General features: G+C 38.0%; 2 protein-coding genes across 30 annotated transcripts in view; one reads left to right on the top strand and one right to left on the bottom strand.

Annotated features, from left to right (window-relative positions):
• The window catches only part of Tgs1 (trimethylguanosine synthase 1), a 50,204-nt gene extending 49,118 nt beyond the window's left edge, over window positions 1-1,086 (bottom strand). For all 10 annotated transcript variants that reach the window (XR_015442667.1, XR_015442668.1, XR_015442669.1 and 7 more), the window contains exon 1: window positions 805-1,086. Coding sequence is in view for 6 of the 10 variants with exons in the window: in XM_087190303.1 (XP_087046429.1) it covers window positions 805-908 (104 nt within the window). In the remaining 4 variants the exon portion in view is untranslated. The remainder of the gene's footprint in view (window positions 1-804) is intronic.
• Window positions 1,087-1,108: 22 nt separating this feature from the next.
• Tmem68 (transmembrane protein 68) overlaps window positions 1,109-17,367 on the top strand; it is a 59,039-nt gene continuing 42,780 nt past the window's right edge. For 10 of the 20 annotated variants that reach the window (XR_015442675.1, XR_015442672.1, XR_015442673.1 and 7 more), the window contains exons 1-4: window positions 1,109-1,234; window positions 7,107-7,151; window positions 7,750-8,146; window positions 14,586-14,753. Coding sequence is in view for 12 of the 20 variants with exons in the window: in XM_087190315.1 (XP_087046441.1) it covers window positions 7,822-8,146; window positions 14,586-14,753 (493 nt within the window). In the remaining 8 variants the exon portion in view is untranslated. Of the gene's footprint in view, window positions 1,235-1,299; window positions 1,803-5,880; window positions 5,932-6,141; window positions 6,210-7,106; window positions 7,152-7,545; window positions 7,596-7,749; window positions 8,147-14,585; window positions 14,754-17,367 lie in introns of those variants that run through there. The other 10 variants (XM_087190311.1, XM_087190316.1, XM_087190312.1 and 7 more) reach the window with 10 other exon arrangements.

Raw genomic sequence — 17,367 nt, 5'->3', positions numbered from 1 at the left:
ACTGGGCTTGAACTGGCCAACCTCTTGCCTCAGCCTTCCAGAGTGCTGGGATCACAGGCAATAAACACTGCGTGGCTAGGTAAGCTTGAGTAGATTTTAAGGTTTGATAAGAGATGTCAATCAAAATAAATTACTCAACTTTAAACCTTTACTTTCACTTCGGTTAGCACTTTCATTTTACATTCACTTTCCTCCCCAACCCCCCACCCCCCTCTTCGACACTGGGGATTGAACCTAGGGTCAGTGCGCTAAGCCACAAGCTAAACTGCCCAAGCTGGGGTGGAATTTAGTATCTTTCTGCCTTTGTCTCCAGGAATATCGGGATTACAGACTTGCGCGAACATGCCTGGCTTTCTTCCAATTTTTAAATGCCCCCTCTATTTGTACATATAAAATGACGTTTCGGTTACCACATCCTTTCATAACGGCCTACAAAATCAGAATTAGTCTTTCACTTAATAATAATGATAATAGGCAACCACTCCGTAAAGTTCGCAGATTTTTGTATGGCGTGTGTGAGTGTGACACTAGGGATTGAACCCAGGGCCTCACGTGTGCTAGAGACACGCTCTACCACTGAGCTACATCCCCAGCTTTTAAAACCTTTTAGATCGGGTCTCGCTAAATTGCCCAGGCTGAGATCCTTCCTCCTCAGCCTCCCCAATAGCTGGAATTACAGGCGTGTGCCACTGAAATTGCAAACACCTTGCCCTAGGTTTGCGAACAATTACAAGCAAGTATGCCACACTTACACTCCTCCATAATGATCAAGATAAAAATGATGAAAAACGCGTTCCTACTTACTCCACAAATGCCCTGGTGCAGAGGCAATGGATTTTGTAATCCTTCTCCCGGTCTTCAAAAAACAGAAACATTTCGGCCACGTGGCTCCACTTCTCGCAGCACATTTTGCCCCCTCACAGCAGCCCTGGCGTACGCAGCCTCTGCTGGACCTCTGCTCCTTTACCCAAGACCGAAAAGAAAACTTCGTGGGCCAGAGGGCGAGAGGTCAGAAACCGGGCCAGCACCTCCAACCAAGAACCAGCCGAGAATCTGATACAGGAAGTGGGTCTTGGAGGCTACAGGAAGGGGCGGGGAGACAGGCGGTGTCACGGCCAACGCTGTCCGGGCTGCTTCCTGACAGCTTGCCTGGAAGAAAAGCGGCCGCGCAAATCATTGCGCCTCTCCCGGTGGCTAAGCCTGCGAGAGGTCTCGTCGCCGCTGGAGGGTAAAGGTGAGCCGCTTTTCTCTTCCCGTCTGAGGTGCGTCGGTGCTCTGCTTGACCTCTCCCCCCTCTCCAGGCCGGCGCTCGGCGTCGCGTCGGTCTCGCGGAGCCTCTCCTGAGCTGCCTGCGGCGGGCGGGCTCGGCGCTGAGCTTGGGGCGCAGAACGGGCTGGAAAGGGATGTCCGGCCCGGGATCCTGCGAGCTCTTGCTCGGCTCGCGCCTTAAAAGCTCCGATCCGGCGCGTTTTGCCTAAACTTAGCCGGTGGGGCGAAGTGTTTTGAGTCTCGACTGGAGGCCTCTTGCTTGCCCGGTGTCTTTCCCGACTCCAGGCGCCTTGAGTCTCCTGTCCACAAAGGCTAAGGAACGTGCGTGGTGAGGAGGCTGCGTGGGTGCTGGTCAAGAGCGTTCGCGCCCAGACCGCGCTGGCTCGGGGGCCTGGCGTGTGCTCCTGTGCTACCTGTGTGGCTTGAGCCAGGGACTTACCCTTTATGAGCTTCATTTTGATCATCTGTAAAATGAAGATGAGCAGCAGCAGTATCTGTGTCGTGGGACTGCTGGATCGACTAAGCGAAACTGTGTATATCTGACCTTTCATTTGTGCAATTAATAGTTTCAGACAGACCTTTGTAGGCACCGGTCACTGGGATGTGCAGTCTGTGAAATAGGTCTCTGCCTTCGAGAGCTAAAGAGCTAATAAATATGAATGTGCCCCTAACTAGGATGGAGAAAACCGGAACAACACCGATGATGAGGGGGAAGGGCAGCCAGTGTTCTATAGTATTCCTCAACACTATCCAGGCAGCTTTTTCAAAGAAGCGAGTTCAGACCTGAGATTTGTTGGAGCGCTTAGGACTTGTTTTTTGCCATTGATGCCTAAATGGCATTGGTACTTCTGGGACTGAGCTTAAATCCACACATTTAGAACCGTCATTGATATTTTGGCCTCATCTACGAGTGGGTGGAAATAGAAAATTAACTTTAAAAGGAAACATTTATTCCCAAACCGTAGTGGTGCCGCACTTTGAGGTCAGAAGCAGGCTGATTTTGGTGATACCAGTGAGAGCCCCCAGAGTTACAAGTGAACCAGTTTAGGTGTGTAGCATTATTGAGATGAGTGGATACGAACATAAGGGTAGAATAGTAATCATCAAATAGAGTGAAAGATTTTAGTTAAAAGTTTAAGGACATTCTAGGATTTTTAAAAAATTTAAACCTATAGTTTAAAAAATCTTGAAAGGCAATTTATATCAGAACCTTGAGCCTGCAGCTTGAAATCTAAGTTTGTCTCTCTGTCTCTCTCTCTCTCCCTCTCTCTCTCTCCCTCTCTCTCTCTCCCCCTCCCTCCCTCTCCCTCCCTCCCTCCCTCCCTCTCCCTCCCTCCCTCCCTCTCCCTCCCTCCCTCCCTCCCTCCCTCTCCCTCCCTCCCTCCCTCCCTCTCCCTCCCTCCCTCCCTCCCTCCCTCTCCCTCCCTCCCTCCCTCCCTCTCCCTCCCTCCCTCCCTCCCTCTCCCTCCCTCCCTCCCTCCCTCCCTCCCTCCCTCCCTCCCTCCCTCCCTCCCTCTCCCTCCCTCCCTCCCTCCCTCCCTCTCCCTCCCTCCCCCTCCCTCCCTCCCTCCCTCCCTCTCCCTCCCTCTCCCTCCCTCTCTCTCCCTCTCCCTCCCTCTCCCTCTCTCTCCCTCTCTCTCTCTCCCTCCCTCTCTCTCTCTCTCTCTATTACTGGAATTAAATCTTTAAAAACTTTTATTAGTACATGTCTGCAGTACATAATGATTACATAATTGCAAATATTTGTGGAGTGTGTTGTGGCATTTCAGTACCTGTATACAATGTATAATGATCAGATCAGGGTAATTAGCTTATCTGTCACCGCAGACAGCATTTTCTTTGTGTTGGGAACACTCAAAATCCTCTCAGCTTTATGAAATATACAATTTATTGTTGTTTTTGGTTTGTTTTCATGCTGGGGATTGACAGGGCTTTTTGAGCATGGTAAACATGTACTCTACCATCTACCTCTACATTTATTTTTAAAAATCTTTTTGATAATAACTATTCTAACTGGGGTGAGATGATTTCTCATTGTGGTTTTAAAATGAATTTCCTTGATGATTATGATGTTGAACATTTTTTAATGTACTTGTTTCCCATTTGTATATCCTTTTTAAAAATTTTGTCTTGCTGTGGTGTTGATCTTGTTTGTTTGGTACCCGGGATCGAACTCCGGACCTTGCACTTGTGAGGCAGGCGGTGGAACCACTGAGCTAAATCCCTGGCCCCTCCTTTTTAAAAATTTAACTTAATTTTTTTTTAATTGTACATGTTTGAGAAATGTCTATTCAGGTCATTTGCCTTCCTCTTTCCCCCCACAACTCCTGGGATTGAACCTAGGACCTTTGGATTGATCTATATTCCCAGCCCCCACACCCTTTTTTTGAGATAGGGTCTCGTAAGTTGCCCAGGCTGCCCTTGAACATGAAATCCCCTTGCCTCACAGTAATACTAGCTAGGATTACAGGTATGTGCCAGCAAGTGGGAGGTTTGTGTACTTTTAAATTGATTTACTTGGGTTATTTTGTTTAGTCTTTTGAGCTCCTTATCTGAAAATTGATTCCTTGTTGGATGAATAGTTTGCAAATACAGTATTTTCTCTCATTCTGTAGGTTGTTTCCTTTGCTGTACAGAAGCTTTTTAGTTTGATGTAATCTCATTTGTTAATTTTTGCTTTTGTCGCCTGTTCTTTAAGGGTCATATACAAAAAAACTTTGCCCAGACCCATATCCTGAAGAGTTTCCCCTATATTTTCTTCTAACAGTTTTAAAGTTTTGAATTTTAAACTCAAACCTTTGATCCATTTTGGGTTGATCTTTGTATATACTGAGAGATAGCCGTGCAGTTTCTTCTGAATATGGACACCCAGTTTTCCAGGAGTCTTTTATTGAAGAGACTGTTCTTTCTCCAATGTGTGTATTTGCTTTTTAGCTTTGTTCAAAATTAGTTGGCTGTAAATATGTGAACTTACTACTGCATTCACTGTTCTGTTCCATTGGTCTGTGTGTGTTTTTATGCCAGTTCCATGTCTCTTTGGTAGTCAGGTATTGTAATGCCTTCAGCTTTGTCTCTCTTGCTTAGGATTGCTTTGGATAGGAGGTATTTTGTGGTTCCATATGAGTTTTGTGATTTTTTTTCTAGTTCTGTGAAGTATGTTTTTTATAATTCTGTGGAGAATGTCATTGATATTTTGATGTGAATTGCTTTGAATCATTTTGAGTATATGAACATTTTACCAATATTCTTCCAACTCATGAACATGAGATGTCTTTTCACTTTTTGTGTCTTCTTTAATTTCTTTCATCACTATATGTTTTGTAGTTTTTATTGTAGCAGTTGTTCACTTCCTTGGTTAGATTTACTCTAGATTTTTTTTTTTTTCACTTACGTAGACAGCCTGAAGGTAATTTTTTACGGTATTTTTGGTTCACCTGCATTTTTACTGCAACTTATCACACGCAGTAGGTCCAGTGCAGAATGCTCCACTTGCTATTGTTCAAGAAATTTCTTTTTTCTTTTCTTTTTTTGGTACGTGGGATGGAACTCAGGACCTTGTACTTGCAAGGCAGGTGCGGTGCCACTGAGCTAAATCTCCAGCCCAAGAAATTTCTGATTTTAGAGCATTTTAGATTTTTGGATTAGAGATGCTCAATCTATGCCTGTTTTGGGGGGGGTGGTTTGGTACTGGGGATCAAACTTGGGACCTTGTACTTGCAAGGCAGGTGGCGGAACCACTGATCTAAATGCCTGGTCCGAGATGCTCAATCTATATGTAAAGTTGGGTACTATCCTCAGTTTTCTGGTATCATCTAGTGGTCTTGGAACATATCCCTTGTGGATAAAGGAACTCTGCTATAATCTTATTACTGTTTTGTCTGGGGAAGTCCTAAAATGTTGTAAGCTTTTGTATTCCTATTAAAGCCTGGAAATGAGACTAGATTATCATGAGCAGTTGTTTTAAGCAGTAATGATCAGATCATTAAAATGTTGATTAAGCCTAGGAAAAGTTTCATTTGATGCCTATGAAAGGTTCATAAATTTTGTTATCTATTAATAGTGTTTAAATACTTTTTAAAAACTGAGATGTAATTCACCATAAGATCATTTTGCTTTGTACAGCTCAGTAGTTGTTTATATATTTGCAAGGTTGTACAACCATTGCTACTGTCTAATTCTAGAATATTTCATTGTCCCCAAAATATTTTGTTTCCATTAGCAATCACTCCTCATTTTCCTCCTCCCTTGGCAACTACTAATTTTTTTGGCTCTATGGATTACTCTATTCTGGTCATGTAAATGGAATCATTAACTATGTGGCCATTTGTTTTGGTTTTTTTCACTTATCATACTATTTCCAAGACTTATCTATTCATGAGCCAGTATAGTACTGTATATCATTCCTAGTTATATTATAGGGATATACCTTATTTTGTTTAGCCTTTCATCAGTTGATGGACATTTGAGTTGTTTCCAGTTTTTAGCTATTATGAATAATGCTGCTGTTAATGTTTTACAATTTTATACGTGCATATGTGTTTTCAGTCTTCTTGGGCATATAACTAGGCATAGAATTGTTGGTACTTTTTTTTTTTTTTTTTTTGGCACCAGGGATCAAACTCGGGACCTTGCGCTTTCGAGGCAGGCACCAGAACCACTGAGGTAAATCCCTGGCCCTTGTTGGTACTTTTTGAGGTACTGCCAAACTAATTTCCACAGTGGCCACACTACTTTGCAGTCTCACCAACAGTGTTTAAAGAGTGTAATTTTCTACATTATCATCAACATTTATTATTTCTTTTTTGTAAATTGTAGCTCTCTTAATAGGGAAAGTTCTAATTTTTAAGTGTTTCATTCTTTTTTTTTTTTTAGTATGGGGATGGAACTCAGGACCTTGTGCCTCCAAAGCAGGTGCCAGTGCCACTGAGCTAAATCCCCAGGTCTGCCTCATTCTTAAAAATACTAAATTTTACTATTTTCTACTTTAAATGATCAAACACTGGTAAATTATAGTAATTCAACTCTTTAGGTGGACTGGTTAAAATATGATAAAAAATAAATCCCTGGTTGAAGGCTTAATGTATGTTGTGTTTATATTCTGTTACCAGAACAGGCTCAGGTTCCTCACAAGTGAATGCTATTGGTTGCAGAAAATTAGACTAAATTAGACTTCTGTCCCTAGAAAAACAAGTCAAAGAGTCTGTCTTGTTAACAAGCCAGTTAGCAAGATAATCCTGGCATAAAGAAATGTAATCGCTCTTCTGTGTGTGTGTCTCTTTTTTTCTATCCTTTTCTTTCATTTATGCATATTCTGGCTCAGCCACAAAAGAATTGAAGTGATTTTCATTAAGATTACATAGCATGGAATAGTAGTAAGATTAAGTAATATGGAATATAGTAAAATATAATAATAGAATCAGAACTAGAGAAAATATGAATGCAAGACGATGATCAAGGAAATGTTATGTAGGAAATTATGATCACCAGGATAATATAATGGTGTCATTGTCATGTGTGGCAAAGTTAGTAATAAGTGACTTAATCAATTGCATATCCTAACTTCATATTTTGTTTTGTTTTTTAAAGAAGCAAAGCTTTTTGTAGCTGTTAAGACTGATTGTTAGATGGGGCTTTACATAATGGCACTAAATAGTTGTCCTTAGTAAAGCGGTGGTAGCATGGATATAAATTTGTGATATGCTGGCCTGGGGCTTTAATCGTATCTGTCGAACAGTTGTGAATGTCAATTGCTATTTATTTTATGGAAATTTTAACTGTAGGTGTTAATAATTATCTTCTGTCTTTAATCGTATATTCCATTTGTTGACTGTTTTCAGGATACATACATTGAAGCTTGGGACAAGATATTTATCTAATTTCTGGTAAGTCAAGTGACTGTTTTAGAAAGTCAGTTCATACAATATACAGTGGTATTTTTAGTCATTTAATATTTTAGAGAAATTTTAGTGACTAAGATAAAAACAGTACCAATAACTTTTTTTTAATTGAGTAGTGTCAAAAGAACAGATAGCTTTTCTGTAAATTTATTTCTCAATGAAAAAACATTATCCACAAGTGTATATAATTTCCTTAAGAATTTGGTTACTTGTACTGAATCAGATAGTGATGTTTTGTTTTGTGAAGAACACAATTACTCTCAACATGACCTAGTTTAAAATCCAGATATTCAACATGATCTACTTAAGATATGAGTCAAATTATTAAGGTCAGTATGAAATTTCAGTCCTCTTCAGCTTTTTCCTATCTCAATTACAGCTTGCAAGTTATTTCAAATTCTAACTTCAGCACACTTCATGAGCAAACAGGTGAAACCTTATTTTCACATTTAAATCTACCACAAAGGCAACCATTAAAAAGTCTACTCATTTTGGAATTAAATGATTATAGTATTTATGTAGACTAACACATTTAACTTTGTTGTTGCTAAGAGAATAACTCTGGATGATTTTTCTCTTCTAGTGTCAAAATTAATGACCTGCTGTAGCAATGAAGAAAGAGACTGAATTTGTCATTTTTTTCATCTAAAGAAAAATGATAGACAAAAACCAAACCTGTGTTGCAGGACAGGATTCTATGCCCTATATGACTTGTCTGATTCACATTCTCGAAGAATGGTTTGATGTGGAGCAATTGGAAGACTATTTGAATTTTGTAAACTATCTCTTGTGGGTCTTTACACCACTAATACTTATAATACTTCCTTACTTCACTATCTTTCTTCTCTACCTTACCATTATTTTCTTACACATTTATAAGAGGAAGAATGTATTAAAGGAAGCCTACTCTCATAATTTATGGGATGGTGCAAGGAAAACAGTGGCAACTCTGTGGGATGGACATGCAGCAGTTTGGCATGGTAAGCCAAGAATGCTTTGCTTTCCATAGTTTGCTATCTGTATGTCTCACTGAAACTATATTATCATTCCATTTTGTTCATTGAGAAGATACTGAAAAATACAGTGTAAATGAAGTTATTCCTGATTGTCTATTTCCATCCATTTTGCATTTGTGTATCTTTCATAAAATTATTTTTTCTAAATATTGTTTTCTATTAAATGAAGAACCACAAATCTTTGACTACTCTATAAGCTAAAATATGAAAATTGATATGTAAAATATGTAGAAGATTAAGGAGACCAATTAAAACTATGTAGAAACTTTTTTCTTTTTTTTTAGTACTGGGGGTCAAACCTTGCACTTGCGAGGCAGGCGGTGGAACCACTGAGCCAAATCCCTGGCCCTGTAGAAACTTTTAAAAATTATTTAGCATTTTCTTGTAGTTCTATTCAAAATAAGTTAGATTTTTTTCTTTTTTTTAAATAATAATAATAATTTTTTTGGTACTGGGAATCAAACTCGGGACCTTGTGCTTGCGAGGCAGGCAGCAGAACCACTGAACTAAATCCCTGGCCCTTTTTACAATTAATTTTATTGGTACATTTTAGGTATAAAATATGATGACATTCATCATTGGAAATTTTGTGCCCAAGCCGCTGGGGTTGGGGCGGGGCCTTGGCTGGGATCTGCCTCCAGCCGTGCTGCTCTGGTCCACACCACTGCTCAACAGGATCTGCCCAAAATAAGTTAGCTTTTCAGTGCAGAGATTTTTAATGAATGAAATATTTAATAGTATTACATTAAGTATAATTTGTACACCAAAATTTACCTACTTTTTGTTTGATTCATCTTAGAAGTCAACTATCTCTGCATAAATGGGATGGCAGTAGGTTTCTCTCCAGGAAATTAATTATTTTCTTTATTAGTTGAAACAGTGTACACTTAATTAGTGGATCTTCATTTGGTTATCATGAAAATTGTTCTCTGGTGGCTTATTTTCAAGGACTTAATATTTTTCTCTATCAAATTTTTTGCATTATTCCACCAATACCTTATTTCTTGTTTTCTGGTTTGTTGTTTTTTTTTTTGAGAACTATACAGTACCTGAGATTAAATGGGCAGTGCTTTAGTCCACTTTTTATTGCTACACAAGAATATCTAAGATTAGGTAATTTTATAAAGGAATAGCATATATTTTGACCTATGACTTTGGAAGTCCAAGAACATGATGTTAGCCCCTGGTTATGGCCCCATACTGCTCCATGCATGGTGGAAACGCAAAAGGGCAAACAGTATGTTCAAGAAGCAAAATGTGAGGGGTAACTTTACCTTATATAGCCTTCCCTGGAGGTAATTTATATAGCCTCCCAAGAGTGAAAACACATTTATTCCAGATAATGGTAGCTCTTTCGCCTCACCCAAACACCTTGAGGTCCCTCCTAACACTGCTACGTTGAGGATGAAAGTCTCAACATGAGTTTTTGTGGGGACAAACCATAGCAACATATGACAGAGATGTGGGTTTCTGTATCATGTTGAGTGTCAAAGTGGTTTTACAAAAGGTCATAGACACACAGACTTTGAAATAGACATTGGAAGATATGTATCACTGAAGTATAAAGCTGCTGATAGTAAAGGTCACCAGTGATGTGCTTATTATGCCAATGTGTTGTTGCCTTAATATGCATACTTACAAATCTCTTTTGAACACTACTATTTCTGACACTTGAGATACAGTGACTCCTTTAAACTTTATAATATGATAGATACATTTTATATACAATTTCCATCTTACCCATATAGAAACAGCTCTGGGAGGTTTATTGTCCAAGGTGAGCTAGGAAGCAGAGCCGGGATTCAATATCTGACATCTACCTCTGAGCTTTATGTTCTGTGTCATGCAGTAAATCTTGCTGAGGTTGGGGATTCAGGGCCAAAAGTGATGATATTCAGCAGGTTTGTAAACAAGAGCCATATATCTTTGATGTCTCCTTTTTTGTAAAATATCTTTATTAGTACTATTGATTTTATAAAATCCTGAGTTTCAATGTGATATTTTTCTATATGCAAGTAATATGTTTTGATCATATATATTCCTCCATTACCCTTTCTTTCACCCCCTCTACCTTACTCACTTTCTCTTATGTAATAAAAGTCTCTTTTATTTTCATGTCATCTTTCTCACTCCCTTTTGAGAATAATTATGATTTCTGAATTACAGAAAAGTTGCAAAAATGGTATCAAGAGTTCTTATATATGTTTCACCCAGCTTCTCCTAATGTTAACATGTAATCATTGTACAATTATCAAATTAACAATGGAACAGGACAATCTATTGCATTACATATATTATTCAAATACAAAAAGTTTTCTACCAGTGCTTTTTTTCCCAGAATCTCTTCCTGCATTTAGTTCTCATGTCTCTTCTAGCCTATGGCAGTTTTCTTAGTTGTCTTTCATGACCTTGATACTTTTTTCTCTTTGGTTCTGGGGATCGAACTCAGGACCTTGCTCTTGTGAGGCAGGTGGCGGCACCACTGAGTTAAATCCCCAGCCTAACCCTGACACTTCTGAAGAATATTGGTCAATTATTATATCGAGTGCTTCTCAATTTAGAGGTAGTATTTCCTGTAATTAGATTAAGGTTATGCATTTTTGACAAGAATGCCATAAACATGGTGTGTACTTCTCAGTGCATTATTATCAGAAGGTTCATGATTCTAATGTGTCATTATTTGTGATACTAACTTTTACCACTTCTTTAAGATGTCTTTCGGGTAAGTCTATTACAAAGTTACTAGTTTTTTGAGCTGGGGATGTGGCTCAGTAGAGCACTTGCCTAACAGGTATGAGGCTCTAAATTCATTATTCAGTACCGTACCAGATAAGAAAAGTTACAACTTTTTTTTACTTTAATTGATAAATTACTTTGTAATTGATTTTCCAGTAGTTTACTAGGAAAGCTACTTTAAAGCTATGTAAAGAGCCTTAAATACGATATTTAACTTTAATGAATCTTTTATTTTCATCTTCTAACTGGATTATTTTAAGGATTCAGTGATATACCATATAGTGTTTAGCATAATTTCTAAAGTTTCAGTAAATGTTAGGTATCATAATTATGTAGCATCATTCTCTGATGACTTAGAAGGCACTAAAATATGTACACCTTCTGCCTCTTGATTATTATTAAGTTCAACTTAACATACTGGGTCACTGATATTTAAAATGCACTTTTTCAAGCTGTCACAGTTTTATTATTCTTAGTAAGAAAGACATTTTTTCAATCCAGTATACATATATATGTACATGTTATCTTCTGTTTTATGAAAATATATGTTTCTACTGTAATCTGCTCTTATTTTATGTTCTACTCTTTATTTTTTAAAATGCTGTTCGTAACTCTCTAAATGATTTCATGGTTGACTAAGTTGATTTCACAACTCATTAATAAATTATAACTAGTGTTTGAAAATCATGGATCTATGTGAACATGTACTTACCTGTGGCATGATACAGGAACACAGACTTAGCAACTGCAGGTTTGCATCCTGGTCCTGCTGTATGATCTTGGGTATATGACAGGGGCTTTTGACACTTAGGTTTCCTCATCTATGGAGGATTTTTTGTGTTTTTTATGATTATTGAGTCCAGTATAGTTTTTGTCATATATATGCTCACTAAATGTTAAATACTCTTACTGGACAAAAATAAAAGCACTATTTACAGAGGAGATAGCTTTTGAACAAGGCTTTTAATACTTTGGTGACAGGGCTGTAATTCGTATGTCTTGCAGCTGGTTGGCTTGAAGCACTGGTGGTACATGCATACTGTCCAATGTGTGACTGTACCACTTCAACCACCAGTGATACAAACCGCTCAGTGGGACAGTCATGCTTGTATCACTGGTGGTACAAGCCAGTGGAAACATGTTAAAAATGAATAGGGAAAAAATAAGTATTTGCTACCACTATATTTAGAGACTAATGGAAATGGCCAGTGTTAATGATCAAAGTTTGTTCAAAAGGGAGACAGAGACAATTAGTCATAAAATAAATTGGAATCATGTCCAAAGCTTATCTCTTCCCTTCACAAAAACCATAAGCCCATGAGTTCTACCAGACTTATCTGTTTCAAGGTGAAGAAAAATGTGGAGCTCCCCAGTTTATTTCACAAGGCTAGTATAACTTTGCTGTCAAACTGAGGAGAACACACACAAAAAGATTTGTATTCAGTTTTATGGAAAATAATTTTATAAAATCTAATACTTAAGACTTAAAAGTGAAAGCTATTTTTTAGAAGACATAAGTGGTGGGCCAGATCAGCACAACTGTTTACAATTTGTCTTAGAAAATTAGTAAGAAAAAAGTCCAACTTAAAGATGGCCTAGGGCCAGGGATTTAGCTCAGCGGCATAGTGCCTTCCTGGCAAGTGTGAGGTCCAGAGTTCGATCCCCGGTACAAAAAAAGATGGTCTAAGGGTTTGATCAGGAAATATAAATGGCTTGTACATGTGCAAGTTCCCCTAGTAATTAGGGAAATGCAAATTAAAATGTCATTGAAATACCACCTTTATACAAAAGATTGACAAAACAAATCGGTAGCATTAAAGGATGAGAATATGGCAAAGTGAAAATTGACATATACATATATTTTTTCTCACATTTAAAAAATTTATCTATTGATGAGCAGTTAGACTAGTTGCATGTCTTGGCTGTTGTCAATCATGCCACAATAAACATGGTTTTGCTGTTTAACTATAATAGACTGGGTTTAATTACTTCAAGTATATACCAAGGAGTGGAGTAGCTGGATCAATGGTAGCTCAATTTTTAGTTTGAGGGACATCCATCCATCCTGATTTTCATGGGGGATGTAGTAATTTGCATTCCTCCCAGCAGTGCAGAAGGTTTCCTTTTCTCTATGTCCTTGCCAGCTTTTACTATTTTTTGTGTTCTTGATGATAGCTTTTCTGACTGGGATGAGGTGGAATCTCAATGTAATTTTGATTTGCATCCCCTAATGACTAAAGATATTGAAGTATTTTTTCAAATACTTATTGGTGGCCAGGGATTTAGCTCAGTGGTTTCGTTGCCTGCTGCACAAGCGCAAGGACCGAAGTTCGATCCCCGGTACCAAATACTTATTGGCCATTTGTACTTCTTTTGAAAAATGTCTGTTCAATTCATTTCCCCATGTATTAATTGGGTTATATGATTTTTTGGGAATTTTTTGAATTCTTTATATAGAGATATATTTTATTTAATTATTAATTGTATAATTATTAACCAATAACAATTATATAGATTATATAATTTTTATATAAATATATATTATAGATAGTCTCCATCAGAAGAGTGGCTGGCAAAATTTTTCTCCCATTCTATATGCTGTCTTCACTGTTAGTTGTTTTCCTTTTTGTGCAGAAACTTTTTACTTTGATGTCCCATTTGCTAATTTTTGCTATTATTCCTGTGCTTCTGGAGTCCTAGTCAAGAAGTCTTTGCCTGTGCCTATGAAATGAAGTATTTCCTCTGTTTTCTTTAGCAATTTCAAAGTTTCAGCTTTTATTACCATGTCTTTGATCCATTTTTTTTGTTTTGTTTTGTTTTTCTATTAAGTTTATTGGTACATTTTAGGTATACAGTACAGTTACATTCATCATTGGGATCTTGTACTTTTACATGATGTATCTTGGTTCTTTTTTTTTCCATTGTCCTGCCCTCCCTTCACCCCCCCCACCCTTCCCTATTTACAAAGACTTTGTTTCCATTTTTTCCTTTTCTCATTTTTTGTTTTCCCTTCTTTCCTTTTTTTGAATTGCTTTCTTACAAAATGAGAGATAGAGATCCAGTTTGAAACATATGGATATCCAATTTTCCCAGCACCATTTGTTAAAGAGGTCTGTTCTCCAGTGTATGTTTTTGGCTCCTTTGTCAAGAAGCAGGTGGCTGCAGGTCATCTTCCATGTACATACTTCCTCATCCCCTTAGCTGTGACCCTTCATGCAAGGCCACTGCTGTGTGTCATTGTTCTCCTTGTTTTACTTAGGCTCTGATCCCCATGCTTTTCTCACCTTGGGGTCCTTTCATTTTCCCACTGCACACCACCAGCCTGTGCTAGGCTCTTTTCCACATGGGTGATGTCACAGCTCTGCCTTGGCTTTGGCTTCCCACTTCTGGATGCCTTACCCTGCCTGGACTCTAACACTCCCTCAGGGCCACCTCTCCATGCAAGTGCAGATTTTATCCTGCCCCATTTTATGACATAGGACTAATTTGTTCGGGGAATAAAGGAAAAGGGAAAGAGGAAATAAAACTGGGGAATGAGAAGGAAACCAAAAGTTCCTGTACTTTTGTAAAAAAAAAAAAAAAAAGGGACAGCTTTTGAGTTATTGACCATTGTTTATTGCAAATTAATAAATATATTTTAAGTACCTGTATTTTGTCTTTCAAACAGGTTATGAAGTTCATGGGATAGAAAAAATACCAGAAGAAGGACCAGCACTTATAATTTTTTATCATGGAGCTATTCCCATTGATTTTTACTACTTCATGGCTAAAATTTTTATCCTCAAAGGCAGAACTTGCCGAGTAGTAGCTGATCACTTTGTTTTTAAAATTCCAGGTAAACTTTCACCAAAGATAGTGATATGAAAGTGTTTAATTAACATGAGCAAATTATATGGTAGTTTATCTTTAAGCTCTAGTACCATTTGGAAAAGTTTCCTGCCATTTTAGGGGGACAAGCTAATAATTTTTTTAATCAATTAAGTTTATTGGTACATTTTATGTATATATAATGATCACATTCATTATAGGGAATTTATGCCTGTACATGATATATCTTGGTTCTCATTTTTCCCATTCCCCTTCCCTTCATCCCCTCCTCTGCTCTGTATTTACAAAAGTTTTATTTCCATTTTTTCATTCTTTTCTCATTTTTTTCTTTTCCTTCCTTTCCTCTGCCCTCTCTCTAGTTCCCCTTCCCATTTGAAAATTTTTTTTCCCATTTCACAATATCTATTATAAATTTTGATCATTTACACTTTCAGTTTCTCACAGCAGAGAGACAATGTGATATTTACACATCTGTGTTTGATTCATTTCACTTAAGAGTATGCTCTCAAAGGTGCATCCATTTACCTAGGAATATCTCAAGTTTATCCTTCTTTATGGCTGAATAGTACTCCATTGTATCAACAAAACCACACATTTTTTATCCATTCATCAGTTGATGGGCACTTGGGCTGTTTCCAGGATGTAGCTGTAACAAACTGTGCCACCATAAACGTGGGTGCACATATATTGCTGTGGTACAATGCTTTTATTCTTTTGGGAAGACACCCAGGAGGGGAATACCTGGGTCAAACGGGACCTCTAATCCTAGTTTTTTGAGGAATCTCCACACTGATTTCTACAGTGGTTGCACTAGTCTACACTCCCACCAACAATGGAGAAGGGCTCCTTTTTCCCAGTAGCCCCACCAGCATTTGGTGATTGATTTCTTCATAGCAACCATTCTTTGTGAAGTGACATGGAATCTCAGCATTGTTTTATTTTTTAAATTTTAATTAAGTTTATTGGTACATTCTAGATATAAAATAGTTACATTCATTGTTGGGATCTTGTATCTTTACATGATGTATCTTAGTTCTTATGTTTTGCCCACTTCCCTGCCTTCCCTTCACCCCCTATACCCTTCGCTATTTACAGAGACTTTGTTGCCATTTTTTCCTTTTCTCATATTTTTTCTTTTCCCATCGTTCTTTTCCTTTCCCCTACCCTTCCCACTTCCCCAACTCCTTTACACCTTTTCTTCCTATTTTACATTATCAGTTATACCATTTGAACCTTATTTACCTTTTTAATTTTTCACAGCAGAGAAACTATTCAGTATTTACACATGTGTGTCCTATTTATTTCACTTAAGAGTATGACCTCAATGTGCAACCATTTAGCTATAAATGTCTCGAGTTACTCATTCTTTATGGCTGAGTAGTACTCCATTTTATAAAAAACCCACATTGTCTTTATGCAGTCTCCAGTTGATGTGCATTTGGGCTTTTTCCAAGTTCTAGCTATTACAAACTGTGCTGCTATGGGTGCACATATATAACTATGGTATGATTCTTTTAATTCTTTTGGAAAGATACCCAGCAGAGGGATAGGGTCAAATGGGACCTCTAATCCTACTTTTTTGAGGTATCTCCATATTGATTTCCACAGTGGTTGCACCAGTCTGCACTCCCACCAACAATGGAGAAGGTTACCTTTCTCCCCACAGCCCCACCAGGATTTGTTATTGGTTGATTTCCTGATAGCAGCCATTCTTTCTGGAGTGGGGTGGAATCTCAGTGTTGTTTACATCTGCATCTCTCAAATGACCAGTAACGTTGGAACATTTTTTCATGTTTATTTGCTGCTTTTACTTCTTTTTCTGAGAGATGTCTGTTCATTTCAGATGCCCATTTTTGAATTGGGTTTTTATATTTGGGGGAGTCTGAGTTTTTTGAATTCTTTATATATCCTAGATAGTTGAACTTTGTCTGAGGAACAGCTGGTAAAAATTTTTCCCCACATTGTAGGCTGTCTCTTAGCTCTGTTGGTGATTTCTCTTGCAGAGCTGAAGCTTTTTAATAAGCTGAGATCCCAGTTGTTGATTCTTTCTGATAGTTCCCGTGCTACAGAGGATTTGTTCTTATAATCTTTTTCTATGCGAATGTCTTGAAGAGTTCTACCTTATCTTCCAGCAAGTTTAGTATTTCTGTTTTAATATTTAGATCTTTAATCCACTTCAATTTTAGTTTAGTGCTTGGTGAAAGATAGGGTCAAGTTTTAATCTTTGGCAGCTTGAAATCCAGTTTTCCCAACACCATTTATTAAAGAGGCTATCTTTCCTCCAGTGATGATGCTTGGCTCCTTTGTCAAAGATGAGGTAGCCGAGTATGTCTGGAGTTGTTTCTTTATTTTCTAATCTGTTCCACTGATCCTCAGATCTGTTTCTTTGCCAGTACCATGCTGCTTTTATCACAGTGGCTTTGTAGCATAGTTTCAAGTTGGGGATTGTGATACTCATTGTCACAGTATAGGCAACCCCCTGTTGCCTGTAATTGCTCTTGCTATTCTAGGTCTCTTCTGCTTCCAAATGAATTTTTGGATTATTTTCTCTCGTACTTTCATAGATGCAAAATCCTCAACAAAATCCTCAAAAACAGAACACAGAGGGTCTTCAAGAAGAT

This window comes from Heterocephalus glaber, unplaced genomic scaffold, assembly GCF_053883595.1.
Source record: "Heterocephalus glaber isolate CG9 unplaced genomic scaffold, H.glaber_assembly_v1.0 deba00001553, whole genome shotgun sequence".
Taxonomy (NCBI): domain Eukaryota; kingdom Metazoa; phylum Chordata; class Mammalia; order Rodentia; family Bathyergidae; genus Heterocephalus; species Heterocephalus glaber.
The sequence above is the reverse complement of the archived record's forward strand: the minus strand, read 5'-3'. Positions and strand labels throughout refer to the sequence as shown.